Source organism: Lolium rigidum, chromosome 2, assembly GCF_022539505.1.
Source record: "Lolium rigidum isolate FL_2022 chromosome 2, APGP_CSIRO_Lrig_0.1, whole genome shotgun sequence".
NCBI lineage: Eukaryota > Viridiplantae > Streptophyta > Magnoliopsida > Poales > Poaceae > Lolium > Lolium rigidum.
The window spans coordinates 262,148,638-262,161,721 of record NC_061509.1 but is presented as its reverse complement, the minus strand read 5'-3'; the positions used below and the strand labels follow the sequence as shown (position 1 = coordinate 262,161,721).

Sequence of the window (13,084 nt, the reverse complement as noted above, 5' to 3'; positions counted from 1 at the left end):
GGGAGAACACTTTATTATCTTGATATTAATGTGAGGGATCATCTTATAATGCTACCGTCGCGATCTAAGCAAAATAAGATGCATAAAAGGATTAACATCACATGCAGTTCATATGTGATATGATATGGCCCTTTTGTCTTTGCGCCTTCGATCTTCATCTCTAAAGCACGAACATGATCTCCATCATCAACGGGCATGATCTCCATCATCGTCGGCGTAGCGTCAAGGTTCATGGCGCCGTCTTCATGGTTGTTCACCTCATGTAGCAACTATTACAACTACTTTGAAATACTACTCAACATGAAATTTAAAGACAACCATAAGGCTCTTGCCGGTTGCCACAATACAATAATGATCATCTCATACATATTCATCATCACATCATGGCCATATCACATCACCAAACCCCGCAAAAACAAGTTAGACGTCTCTAATTTGGTTTGCATATTTTACGTGGTTTAGGGTTTTCGAGTAAGATCTAATCTACCTACGAACATGAACCACAACGGTGATACTAGTGTTGTCAATAGAAGAGTAAATTGAATCTTCACTATAGTAGGAGAGACAGTACACCCGCAAAGCCTCTTATGCAATACAAGTTGCATGTCGAACGAGGAGCAAGTCTCATGAACGCGGTCATGTAAAGTTAGCCCGAGCCGCTTCATCCCACTATGCCACAAAGATGCAAAGTACTCAAACTAAAGATAACAAGAGCATCAACGCCCACAAAACCATTGTGTTCTACTCGTGCAACCATCTATGCATAGACACGGCTCGATACCACCGTAGGATAACGTTGCATAGAAAACAAAAAATTTCCTACCGCGAACACGCAATCCAAGCCAAGATGCAATCTAGAAGACGGTAGCAACGAGGGGGTATCGAGTCTCACCCTTGAAGAGATTCCAAAGCCTACAAGATGAGGCTCTTGTTGCTGCGGTAGACGTTCACTTGCCGCTTGCAAAAGCGCGTAGAAGATCTTGATCACGATCGTCTTCCGGCGCCACGAACGGGCAAGCACCTCCGTACTCGGTCACACGTTCGGTTGTTGATGAAGACGACGTCCACCTCCCCGTTCCAGCGGGCAGCGGAAGTAGTAGCTCCTCTTGAATCCGACAAGCACGACGGCGTGGTGTCGGTGGTGGTGGAGAAATCCGGCGGAGCTTCGCTTAAGCGTGCGGGATGTGGTGGAGGAGAGAGACCGCTAGGGTTTGGGGAGAGAGGGGGTTGGGCGCCGGCCCTCTAAGGGGTGCGGCCAAGGCTGAGGCTTGAAGTGGTCAGCCCCCTCTCCTATGCCCCTCATTATATAGGTGGAAGCACCAAGAGTTCTAGTCCAAGTCTTCGAATAAGACCCCAACACTAAAACCTCCCATATGTGGGAAACCTACTCAAGGAGGGAGTCCTACCCAAGGTGGGACTCCCACCTTTCCTTGAGGTGGGTTGGCCGGCCACCCTAGGGGAGTCCACCTTGGACTCCTCCCCTTTAGGGTTGGCTGGTCATGCAAGGTGGAGTCCCTCCGGGACTCTACTTTCCATGGTGATTTCTTCCGGACTTTTCTAGAACCTTCTAGAACCTCGCCATAAATGCACCGGATCATTTCCAAACTTGGAATATGACTTCCTATATATGAATCTTATTCTCCGGACCATTCCGGAACTCCTCGTGATGTCCGGGATCTCATCCGGGACTCCGAACAAATATTCGAACTCCATTCCATATTCAAGTTCTACCATTTCAACATCCAACTTTAAGTGTGTCACCCTACGGCTCGTGAACTATGCGGACATGGTTGAGTACTCACTCCGACCAATAACCAATAGCGGGATCCGGAGATCCATAATGGCTCCCACATATTCAACGATGACTTTAGTGATCGAATGAACCATTCACATACGATACCAATTCCCTTTGTCACGCGATATTTTACTTGTCCGAGGTTTGATCTTCGGTATCACTCTATACCTTGTTCAACCTCGTCTCCCGACAAGTACTCTTTACTCGTACCGTGGTATGTGGTCTCTTATGAACTTATTCATATGCTTGCAAGACATTAGACGACATTCCACCGAGAGGGCCCGGAGTATATCTATCCGTCATCGGGATGGACAAATCCCACCGTTGATCCATATGCCTCAACTCATACTTTCCGGATACTTAATCCCACCTTTATAACCACCCATTTACGCAAAGGGCGTTTGATGTAATCAAAGTACCTTTCCGGTATAAGTGATTTACATGATCTCATGGTCATAAGGACTAGGTAACTATGTATCGAAAGCTTATAGCAAATAACTTAATGACGAGATCTTATGCTACGCTTAATTGGGTGTGTCCATTACATCATTCATACAATGATATAACCTTGTTATTAATAACATCCAATGTTCATGATTATGAAACTAATCATCCATTAATCAACAAGCTAGTTAAGAGGCATACTAGGGACTCTTTGTTTGTCTACATATCACACATGTACTAATGTTTCGGTTAATACAATTATAGCATGATATATAAACATTTATCATAAACATAAAGATATAAATAATAACCACTTTATTATTGCCTCTAGGGCATATCTCCTTCAGTCAAGGTCTACGATGACTACTTCTGCACGAAAGTGGATGCAATTGGCAAGGTAGGCCTCTCTTCGTACCAGAAATGCACGACAGCGATTAGGATGCTCGTATATGGCGTTGCCGGTGATTTCGTAGATGAGTACACGCGCATGAGTGAGTCTACCGGCTTGGAAGCGATGTACAGGTTCTGCAGAGCAGCGATAGGTTCGTTCGGAGAACAGTACCTCCGGCAACCTAATGCGAGAGGACACGGCTCGATGCGTTGTCAATCAACGCTTCCGGGGGTTTCCTGGGATGCTTGGCAAGCATAGACTGCATGCACCTGGAGTGGAAGAACTGCCCCTTTGGTTGGCAGGGGTCATACAGCCGGCCATTCCGAGGGGTGCACGGTCATTCTTGAAGCTGTTGCTTCCCATGACACATGGATTTGGCACTCATTCTTCGGAATGGCTGGCTCGCACAATGACATCAATAGTCTTGCAGCGCTCTCCGGTGTTTGATAGGCTAGCGTACGGTCAGTCCCCTGATGTGGATTTTGAGATCAATGGCCACCACTACACCAAGGGGTACTACCTTGCTGATGGTATCTATCCACCTTGGACTACACTCGTGAAGACAATTCGAAACCCCAACTCAAAGCAGGAGGCAAGGTTTGCCAAAGAGCAGGAGGCAGCCCGGAAAGATGTCGAGCGGACGTTTGGCATCCTCCAAGCTCGTTGGACTATCGTCAGACACCCTGCCAGAGCCTGGGATGTGCAAACTCTGTGGGAGGTGATGACCGCTTGTGTAATCATGCATAACATGATTGTTGAGGTAGAACGGGATGATTCACTCTTTGATAATGACTGGGAAGGCCAAGGAGAGTTGGTTACTCCTCATCAAGGTGCTCCGGCATCATTCCAGGACATTCTTCATGCGCACCATGAAATTCGAGATCTAGCTGTACACAACCAGCTTCAGGCTGATTTGGTCGAGCACATGTGGCAACACGTAGGCAACAATGCTGCAAACAACAATGATGAAGGAAATCTGAAGCCTAGAGCATTTGTATCGTTTTTTCATTTTATTTGAATAATACTTTATCCTTGATTACATGGACTATGTAATGTGTAATACATTTTGAGCATTTGTACTATTTTATATAATATTTTTTTGCGTTTTTCTAGTGAATTTACAAGAAAAACATACCATAGGGCGCCGCGACCCAAATCTGCCGCGTTGGACGCAGCGCGCGACCCAAACGGACGCGCGGACGCAGGGCTCCGTCCGCGCGTCCGCTCGGACACGCAAACGGCCCAAAACGGACGGCCCAGCGCATCCGTTTGGGTCGCCCGGTTGGAGATGCCCTTACGGCGGCAGGGGCAACCGCAGAAACACCTTGGTCCATGGCATCTCGTGTCGTAAATTATTCACGTACGTAGCATGCAGGAGGCGAACAGACCATAGGGATAGCGAGGAACTATTATAGTGCAGCCTGCTTTTTTTTTCCACGAAATACGACTTGTCAAACGTCGATCTTTTCATAGCTAGAGAGATGTAGTGCATGAAGTGGGAACACCCCTAATTCAGCATCATTTTGTCATGCTGCTCTTCATTAGACATGGCCCAAATTCATCATATGGTCCAGTCATGTCCGATTTCAATAAATAAAATTCTGTAAATTCTTGGTGTCTCATTTGACTTGCATGAAATGTTTAGGTGTTTTTTTTTCCGTTGAGTAAAAATAAAATTACACGTAAGTCACTAAGGGTTAGGGGGAAATGATGCCATCTTCCTCCATCACTTGCCGGTGGATCGCCTTGAGCTTTGCTAGATGATTCCTCTAGACCTCCAAACCATGCCGATTAGAAGAGAAAGTTTGTTGATGCGATAGCCAGAAAATCACCAATCAAAGCTAGAAATAATATAATAATCACTGCCATAGAGATGAAAATCACTGGAAATGAAATCACTAACGTAGATATTCAAATTAGCAGACAATCCCAGAAATGAAATCACCCACGTAGATACTGAGATGAAATTACCTAGCAATTTTCTCATTGTCAAAAACTATGATCTCTTTTCATAAATTTTTAAACCTTTCTTTTTTCATATTTTTTCTTCTGAAAACCAAGCTACATGTATCTGAATCTACATTTGGAGTTTCCACATTTTGGGACGCTATCTTAGGGAGCCCCTACTATATTTTCACTTGAACTTGAGTTAACCATTTATTCATGACGGACAGGCATGGTTTCTCTACATCTAGGAAAACCAGAAATCTAGAATGACGTACCGTGAACAACGAGAGGCACGAGGCAGAAGCGCGGGGGCTCAGGGCATTTGCCAGTTTCTCCCGTAGGCTACATTCCTTTGGTTGAATTGTATAGTGTGGTTTTAATCCTTTGGGCTTATACATAAATTTCTTTTCTATCAATGAATCAAAACACAATACTTATTTACGTTTTTGCCACAAGAAGAAGACACAACGATTTGTTTCCCAACAACAGTGACCCAGATGTCCTCAACCGCATCCTCCTTTGGTAGCCAATTGACCTTTCCATACAAACCTGGAGCCTACCTGTACCTAAGTGTACTATACACCAACAAAAAAATGTAGGCTGTACTATCATGAAAGCTAGAAAGGGCATATGTCACCTTTGATAAAAACAGCAAGTGCCGGGAAGAATAATGCCACTTTGGGAATCGTAGCACGCCTGGCCGTGGCTCTCAACTCCCAAGGTGGATAGCATGCTTAGGGAAGAGTCAGATTGATATTTTGTGCTTTTGTTCGTTGCGTTGGTTGATCTTCATTGTTGTATGATCCATGCATATAAGCGCAATCATTGGTATATGTGGAATGGTTCAACAATTGGTAGTTCTTCTCCTTGTACCAGCTCCGCGCATATAAATTGCAGGAGGCAACGAAAGCTAGCAAGCTTCACAATTCGGCATTGTTCATCTTCACATAGTTTGTTAGAATGGTAGATGATGCTTACTTACCAATGTTCTTGTACTATGGTACTTTGATTTTTGTTGTACGACAAGGAGAACTCGTCTGATCTGTCAACGGACTCAGTGTTGCCGAATGTGTCGCTTCAGTATGTGTCGGTGCCTGGTAGGTACTGCCCAATTCGGAAGAAGAACATGATGATATCGCCAGCTGATCTGTCCACCTTCATCCCGAATAGGGTGTGTGAGTTCATCAAGAATGGGGTCCCAGTGGATAAGGGATTCAAGACGAGGATCCTTAAAGCTATTCCAGAGGTTGTTCTCAAGTTATGTGGGCGTGAAGTTCACGTGGAACTGATCTACAACCATATGAGGCATTGAAGATCAAGGTGGAGTTCATGTTCTCAAGGTCAAAAGTCTTGAGGATGTGCACTGGCTGAGGAGACCTCATCTATCATGATGGACGACAATGTTTACTTTGCCCACAAGAAGATTGGATCAATGTAGTACTTCTTTCAGTTCAAGTCGTACGCTAGCATATGAAGAAGAACTAACTAAATTTTGCCTACATGCTAACCCGAAGGATGCTGATTTCATCAACAAGCCCATAGAGAAATATTGCTAGATGAATCATCTTTGTTGGCCGTGTTCTAGCAGCGCCCATCTCTCCGAGTGCGATCCATCACGCTCTTAGCCACCTCATGGAGAACAAGAAACATGACATTATGTGCATTGGGATTAGCCCTGAGAGCAGGATGAGCTGGTTCACTCCCTTCTGAGAAAGTATTACCTTTGAGTAGCCCGCAAATGTGGTGCTTTTGCTAGTGATGATGATCAACACCATGATGATGATATATATGTTGGGAATAACTAGGTTAGATGAAAATTAATGCCATGTCATATATTTTGTGAGGTGGTATGTACGAACCCCTTGGTTGATGAACTTGTGTTACATCACGAGCAGTTGTTCGCGAACTTGTGGCGCAACACTGTGATCCCCACTGCTAGAACTATGTTAGTCCTGCTCATTATTTTGTTGTACATTAGTTGTCACATGAATTGATATATATTGTGTCGAAGTTGCAGGCGTATTTCTTTGCCAGGTAAGCTCAACGCATAGCTGACGAGGATACCCTATCAGGGAAATGGATTGAAACCAAACAACAACCGATTTAGACGAAACAAAAATTGCCTGGCCTCGCATTGTCCTTTCGCCCAAATGCATAATTAAGTGCTAAAATAATTTCTATCACGTCAGAATGCTAGAAAATGACAGTTTTCATTGATATTTCATCATTGATTTATTATTTCAAGATCCTGCGTAGACAAGCATAAAAGGGCGTTGTAGTGCGGTGAAATACAAAAATCCTACTACTACTTAATGATAACTTGATAAAATAACGATGTAAAAACATGCTAAAAATGCACTCATCACAAGATGACGCGGGTTCACCCGCACGCATGCGGTCATGTTAAATGAAGACCCATTGTTGTCCTTGAAGGATCCCACTCCCGAGTCCCCAGTCCCCAGTCCCCCACCGACCAAAACACTAGAGGTAGCTCGAGGCTATGGCGAAGGGAGACGGCTGGTTCCGTCTTGGTCGCAGTGACCACAAGGCCAGTGGGGCTTGTTCCAGCGGCTGTGACAATGGTGGCCACCGCTTCTTCCGTGCAGACGTCGCCTCGTCCGCCTCCCGTGTCGCGCTCGAAGCAGCACGGCTACGTGGAGGTCGAGACCGCCCACCAGTTCGCGGAGGCAGGCATGCCTTTTCCCTGGCCGGACGTCCACCTGCCACATGGGTGGCACCTAACCAGGCGTGGACGCTAGTGCCCGCCATACGCGCGCGGCCTTGCTCATCGCTGGGAGATCATGTAGCTACGCCCGTACATGCCATCTGATCTAAGGAAGGACCCAACATACGCCGTGGACTTGCTGTTGTGGGTGCGATGGTTCGAGGCCGAACATGAGGACTGGTGTGTGGGCATCGAGGCGCACCTCGAAGCCCTCAGATGTGGACTACGAGGCGCAGGAGGCGCACACACAACCACTCACGTCCCCGGTCCCACCGCTGGTGGCCGTGAAGGAGGCGGAGGAGGAGAGGCAGCTGGAGGAGTGGCCTAGCTGCGTCTTCCCCATGACGCGCCCTGGTTGTCCCGATTGCTCAAAGTACCTCGGGGCAGCCACAAACTAAATCGAGCCGCTCCCGTGGGTGCTTCTGTTGGCGCGGGAGGCCTACTACTAGGCCAGTCCTGCTGGGAGACCCATCAAAGTCCCGCCGAAGGACGAGGACAACCTCGACTACAGGCTGATGGAGGCCAAGCTGACGGAGGAGGAGGTCATCCAACGCGCCATGGCCGCATCCGAGGCGGAGGAGCGCGCCAAGTGGATTGGCCTCGAGGAGGCCATCCAGTGCTCGCTGCAGGAGGCCACATCTGCACCGTCACCTTCAACTCCAGCAGCTGAGCAGCTGCCGCCTCCTCTTCCGTTAGCCAACATGTGGCCACCGCTGCAGGTATTCAATGACCTCGGCGAGGAGGACCAAAAGCTCCCGGGATTTTTCTATGTGTTTTTTTTTTGTTCTCAAACTCGCCCTCCGTGGGCCCCTATATATATGCAATCTATGTTTTATTTTTATTTTGGCCACTAATTTTTTGCTGTTTTATCCATTAGGGCTACTGCCACCTAATACCCACGACATTTTCCTTGACCGCAGACCGTCGCATCTGGATATAAATGGACCAAAATGCGGTCCGTTTTACATGTGGCCGTTAAAGATGTCCTAAGCAACCTCTTGTATAAAAATGCTGCGAGCAACCAATCACATTTGAAGTAAACACTTTTGTTTTTTGGAAAATGATGGTCACCACCAGAACGGTGAGGAATAATCAAAGTGTAGCCTGCTTTATTTCCACGAAATACGACTTGTCAAACATCGATCATTTCCTAGGTAGAGAGATGCTGGTGCAAAGAGTGGGCACCCCTAATTCAACATCATTTCGTCCTGTTGCTATCCATTAGACGTGGTACACCTTCTCTAATTAGGTGTTTTAATTAAGAAAATATGGGCAAAATTTGTCCCAATCTATTAATTTAGAAGGAGAGAATTACATTAGTTTACAAAAAATCGTACGAAAATCGATAAGAACAGACCAAAGAGAACTGCTCGCATTGGATGCGGGGCTTCAAAACATCACACTCGCAAAATTATTTTTACTCAACATTACATCTAGCACAGCTGACAACATAAGAAATATGAATATTTTCCGGAAGAAGAGTCGCCAAATCAGTGGAGCCACATGCTCATTACCTTATTCGTTGAGGTTACTATAGATAGCAACCCTTGGCATAAATCATGGGGACCCACCGTACGCTTTCCATTCATAGCTGCATTGGATACTCACCACAGGCCCCTAGCAAACCAAAGTATGACCCTCATGGGTTATTACTTATTAGCCTAGTTACCTTGGTAGGCCATGTCTGATGTGTTGACGTTATCAACTGAATATTTGGCAAACAGTGGCATTTAGTGCATATTTTCTCCTATTGAATTACAATGATTGGCAACAACAGCCACAATGCCTTTTGCTACGGGTACAAGTGTTTAGGCCACTCTCTTGGTTTTGATATAAATATGGTTTTAGAGTGGTTAATTGTGTTGAATATAAATATAGTGCCTAGCTTCCTTTCATCAGATCGGTCTTTTGGAAGACTTGGCTAGTGCATTAATCCTATATGGTATCAGAACCAAGAGATCTTGAGTTCAAGACCCGTTATCAATTTACCAGTTTCTTACTCCCAAATAAAAAAAACAATTAATCATTGTAATGAAACCGAGGGGATAAACCATGCACGCGGTCATGATAATGCGAGCCCTTGTCACCATTTCACTGGTCCTCGTCAATAATAATACCTAAGTTCAACAAAACCTATGGTATAAAATTACAATACAATTCCATGGGCTCCTTCCTCGAAGAAATAAACTATAAAACCACTGGGTTTTCATATAAAGTGGTTTGAGGGTGGCTAAGTGGTTTCTTTGGTGTAGCAAGTATGATGATGTCGAGTAGTACTGCATGATTTGAACAGACGTGCAAGTAAAGTTATGTAACATTGATTTTAAATATACGCTACATAAAATATGAAAAATCACGAGGGGTTAATATTTCTAGACGATGTAAGAGAAGGTCTCACATGGTATTTCTCTATTGCAGGCTCTGCACTCATGGGGAAAAAGAAGGCTAAACGGCGCAAAGCCTTCACCCACTAGGGTGTCACTCGTATCAAGTTGCACGATTAGCAATTTACCTGTTGCTGTCACTCGGACAAAACAATCATTCATCGTAACGATGGACCGAATAAACCACACGTTGTAGTCATGATAATGTCAGCTTTTTGTCGCCATTCAACAGGTCCTCGCAAATAACAATACCTAAATTTAACAAAACGTATGATCTAGAACTACGATACACTGTCATTGGTCCCCTTCTCCCTGGAATGAACTATAAAACCGTCGCCCTCTCGTCCAAATATTGAAAAAAAAAACCATAGACAATTGCAAATTGCAGCCTTTGGAATTTCACCCCGGGGGAGCCAAGTAATTTGCACATTTTCTATTGCCCATGTTCTCTTCTCCGTGTCCCCCACTTGGGCAATTTGCAATGGCGCACCAGATGCAGACACAAGGAGACGCCCTTAAAAAATTGGAGCTGCGGGTGTTCCTTGGAGCAAGTGGATAAAAGGAGGGAAGCCAAGTTGGCGAGGGAATGACGCAGTCGAGGAGGGGCCAAAGGAGAGGCCGGAGGAAGGGACGGTGGAGGCGAGCTTTCCGGGGCGGACGCGCCGAGGACGAGGGAGGTGGCGCGTGGGAGCCATGCTTCTCCCAACTTCGTCTTCCTCCTACACGCCCAAAGGTTTCCCCACCCCCCTCTATATCGTAGTCTTCTTGTTTCAGCCGCCTCCGCCATGCCTGGGTCGTTGAGCTGCGCTGGTAATCAATCTTCGCGTCGTCTCTAGATCTTTTTCTTATGCAAGTTTGTAGTAGTATTTTTTTTCTCGGAGAATTCATCTTGCATGATGTGCTGGATTTGGGTTTTCATCTCCAGCTCTCAAGTGTATTGATCTTCTAGCGTAACGGCATGGCTTACGGAAGGGTGCTTCTTCAAAGGAGCTCGGAGCTGTTCTTGACTTTTGGCCTAGCAGTTCTCGTTGTCTATATGCGTTTTTTGAGAATTGGGATTGGGATGCCACCATCAGTTCATCGCCACTAAACATCGTTTGGACAGCAAATATTTGATGTCCCTCCTTTGTTTACAAGAGTCTAGAGATAGCAGAAACTGTTAACAAGCTCACCGTTTGTCACTTGATCTGTTTCTTTAATTTTGTGTTGGTATTTCTCTACCAGAGCGCACCAGTATGCTCTCATCAAGCAATTGCATGCTAGTTGTGATGTCACTAGGTGAAAACTAAAAATGATATGAAGGCAACACAGCATTTTGAGGTCATTTGAGGATTTCAGTTGGTTTGGATTGCATTCATACCGTGTAATTAAGTAATGACTCAATTGGTTTGGTAGCACTCTACAATCATGCATCCTTCCTTCTTTCAACAGGTGACTCCTACGGGAAGACGGTTGACGATCATATGAGTTCAACTTTCACTTTTGGTAATAAGCACTCTGCATTTTCAAGTCAAAACAGTGACTATGGCCACCCAATGGTAAACTCTCCCTCAGGGCAAACTGAAACTTCATGTCAGAAACACCAAAGGATATTCCGTCCTATTCTTTGATTCTGGGGTGTGCCGACTGATATTATATTTCCTCATATTATTCAGGCTTGTATTTCATACCCATTCAGTGATTCTGGTTCAGGAGCTTGGCCGGCCTATGGGTCACGCGCTCTGGTATACGATTCTAACTAACTGTTGCACTCTCCTGTTTTGTTAACTGCCAACATATCTGAATTTCCATGCCGAGAGAGCTTATAAATCTAGAACACTTTAATCAGCTTCTGTAACAACTTGTGAGTGAATTACATTATCAAACTGAATAATTGTCTTGTCCTGTAGAGTGATCTGCCAGATCAACACTGTATTTTGCATTGTAGTACGATCTCAGTACTCAATTCCAGCTTTAAGGCTCACACCAATAGTACTTCTGCAGTCTTACCTTTTGATATGATACGTAAGATACTTTTAACCACTTTGCTAGGTTGGTATATCACCAATGAGACAAGCAAAGATGATTATTGTGGTCACTTGTAATTTATAATTCTTGGCACAACTTGAATCTTGAGGCACACATGCATGATGCATCAAGCTTCTTATTTCCCCTGCACTTTCATGGATCTTGACTAACCATTTGTACATAAAACAGTTCCAACCCCAAACTACTGGAGGAGGGTCCGCAACAGCAAGAGTTCCCTTGCCTCTCGAAATAGCGGCAGATGAGCTCGTATTTGTCAATCCCAAACAATATCATGGAATTCTCCGCAGAAGACAGCTGCGTGCTAAGTTAGAGGCCCAGAATAAGCTCAGCAAAAACAGAAAGGTTCTAGTCGGTGGTCCTTTGGTTTACTTTGCCATTGTTAATTAATTATTCTTCCCTCTTGCAAGTTGAAACTCAAGCCGCTCATTCATTGTCCATGTTATTGCAATGAACTTTTGTACTACACGTAACAGTCGAATGCAACCTCCATTTTGCAGCCCTATCTTCACGAGTCTCGTCATCTTCATGCAATGAAAAGGGCAAGAGGTTCTGGCGGGCGTTTCCTCACTGCTAAACAACTCCAGGAGCAGTCTCGCGCTGCCTCCATGAAGGCCACCGCCGATGGCGTGAATTCAGCAGGCTCAACCCACCTACGGCTAGGTAACGGGGCAGCTGGAGATGGAACTGTGTCGGCGTCCAAAACAATAGCCTCGCATGATAACAGCAAGAGAGTCGCCGCCCCTGCTCCTGCCTTCACCATGACTAACGCGGCGCACAAAGACGACGACTTCTTCCAGCACCATGGTTACCACCTCAGCTTCTCCAGCCGTTTCGGTCAGGCAAGCGGGCGGTACTCATAATAACCACCCGGTGTGGTCGGCAAATCATCCTTGGCTTTATTTCTGGCGTGTTAGGACTTCAGAGGTAGTATCTCATATTGTTGTGCTTTCAGCGCACAAGTCGGGTCTTCATGGTTATGTGATCAATATGCGACTGCAAGAGTTAGTGTAACTGTGTGTGTTCGAACAAACAATTCAGTGTTCACTTGACAATGTCTCGTGGAACTCGTCTTCTGTTCACTCCAACTCCAACGTGGCTAGACAACTTGTCCTCCACTCTCATTGGTGTTGAGACTCGCTTGCAACTCATATATTTTTTCGAAAAGGGGAAGCCCTGCCCTCTGCATTGATCGACACATACAGCCTTAAGTGTCATCCACCTGAATTGCTAGTCAAAGAGTTGCCCCAATTCAATTTTTACTCCTAGTTTACTTTTTGTGACAATAATCATCTCAATTTAGCGAAACTTGCATCAGTTCTTGCTCAATATGGGATCCAACGGGCCGCGGTTCACACATTGCTGCATCTTCT

General features: G+C 45.4%; 1 protein-coding gene across 3 annotated transcripts; it reads left to right on the top strand.

The window, feature by feature from the left end:
* The first annotated feature begins 10,319 nt into the window (after window positions 1-10,319).
* On the top strand, window positions 10,320-12,829 carry LOC124688669 (nuclear transcription factor Y subunit A-5-like). 3 transcript variants are annotated; one of them, XM_047222310.1, is made up of 5 exons: window positions 10,320-10,419; window positions 11,118-11,224; window positions 11,342-11,410; window positions 11,883-12,056; window positions 12,212-12,829. In XM_047222310.1, the coding sequence occupies exons 1-5, from the start codon at window positions 10,380-10,382 to the stop codon at window positions 12,572-12,574; spliced, it is 753 nt and encodes a 250-aa protein (XP_047078266.1). In that variant the 5' UTR covers window positions 10,320-10,379; the 3' UTR covers window positions 12,575-12,829. The 3 variants fall into 3 exon arrangements, with proteins under 3 accessions (XP_047078266.1, XP_047078267.1, XP_047078268.1); XM_047222311.1 differs by lacking the exon at window positions 10,320-10,419 and adding an exon at window positions 10,465-10,496; XM_047222312.1 differs by lacking the exon at window positions 10,320-10,419 and adding an exon at window positions 10,773-11,006.
* Window positions 12,830-13,084: the final 255 nt, after the last annotated feature.

Coding starts and splice junctions, on each gene's coding strand:
- LOC124688669 (XM_047222310.1), top strand. CDS start 10,380: ATGCTTCTCCCAACTTCGTCTTCCTCCTACACGCCCAAAG. Junction 11,411..11,882: donor CCTATGGGTCACGCGCTCTG/GTATACGATTCT, acceptor TACATAAAACAG/TTCCAACCCCAAACTACTGG. Junction 12,057..12,211: donor AGCTCAGCAAAAACAGAAAG/GTTCTAGTCGGT, acceptor TCCATTTTGCAG/CCCTATCTTCACGAGTCTCG.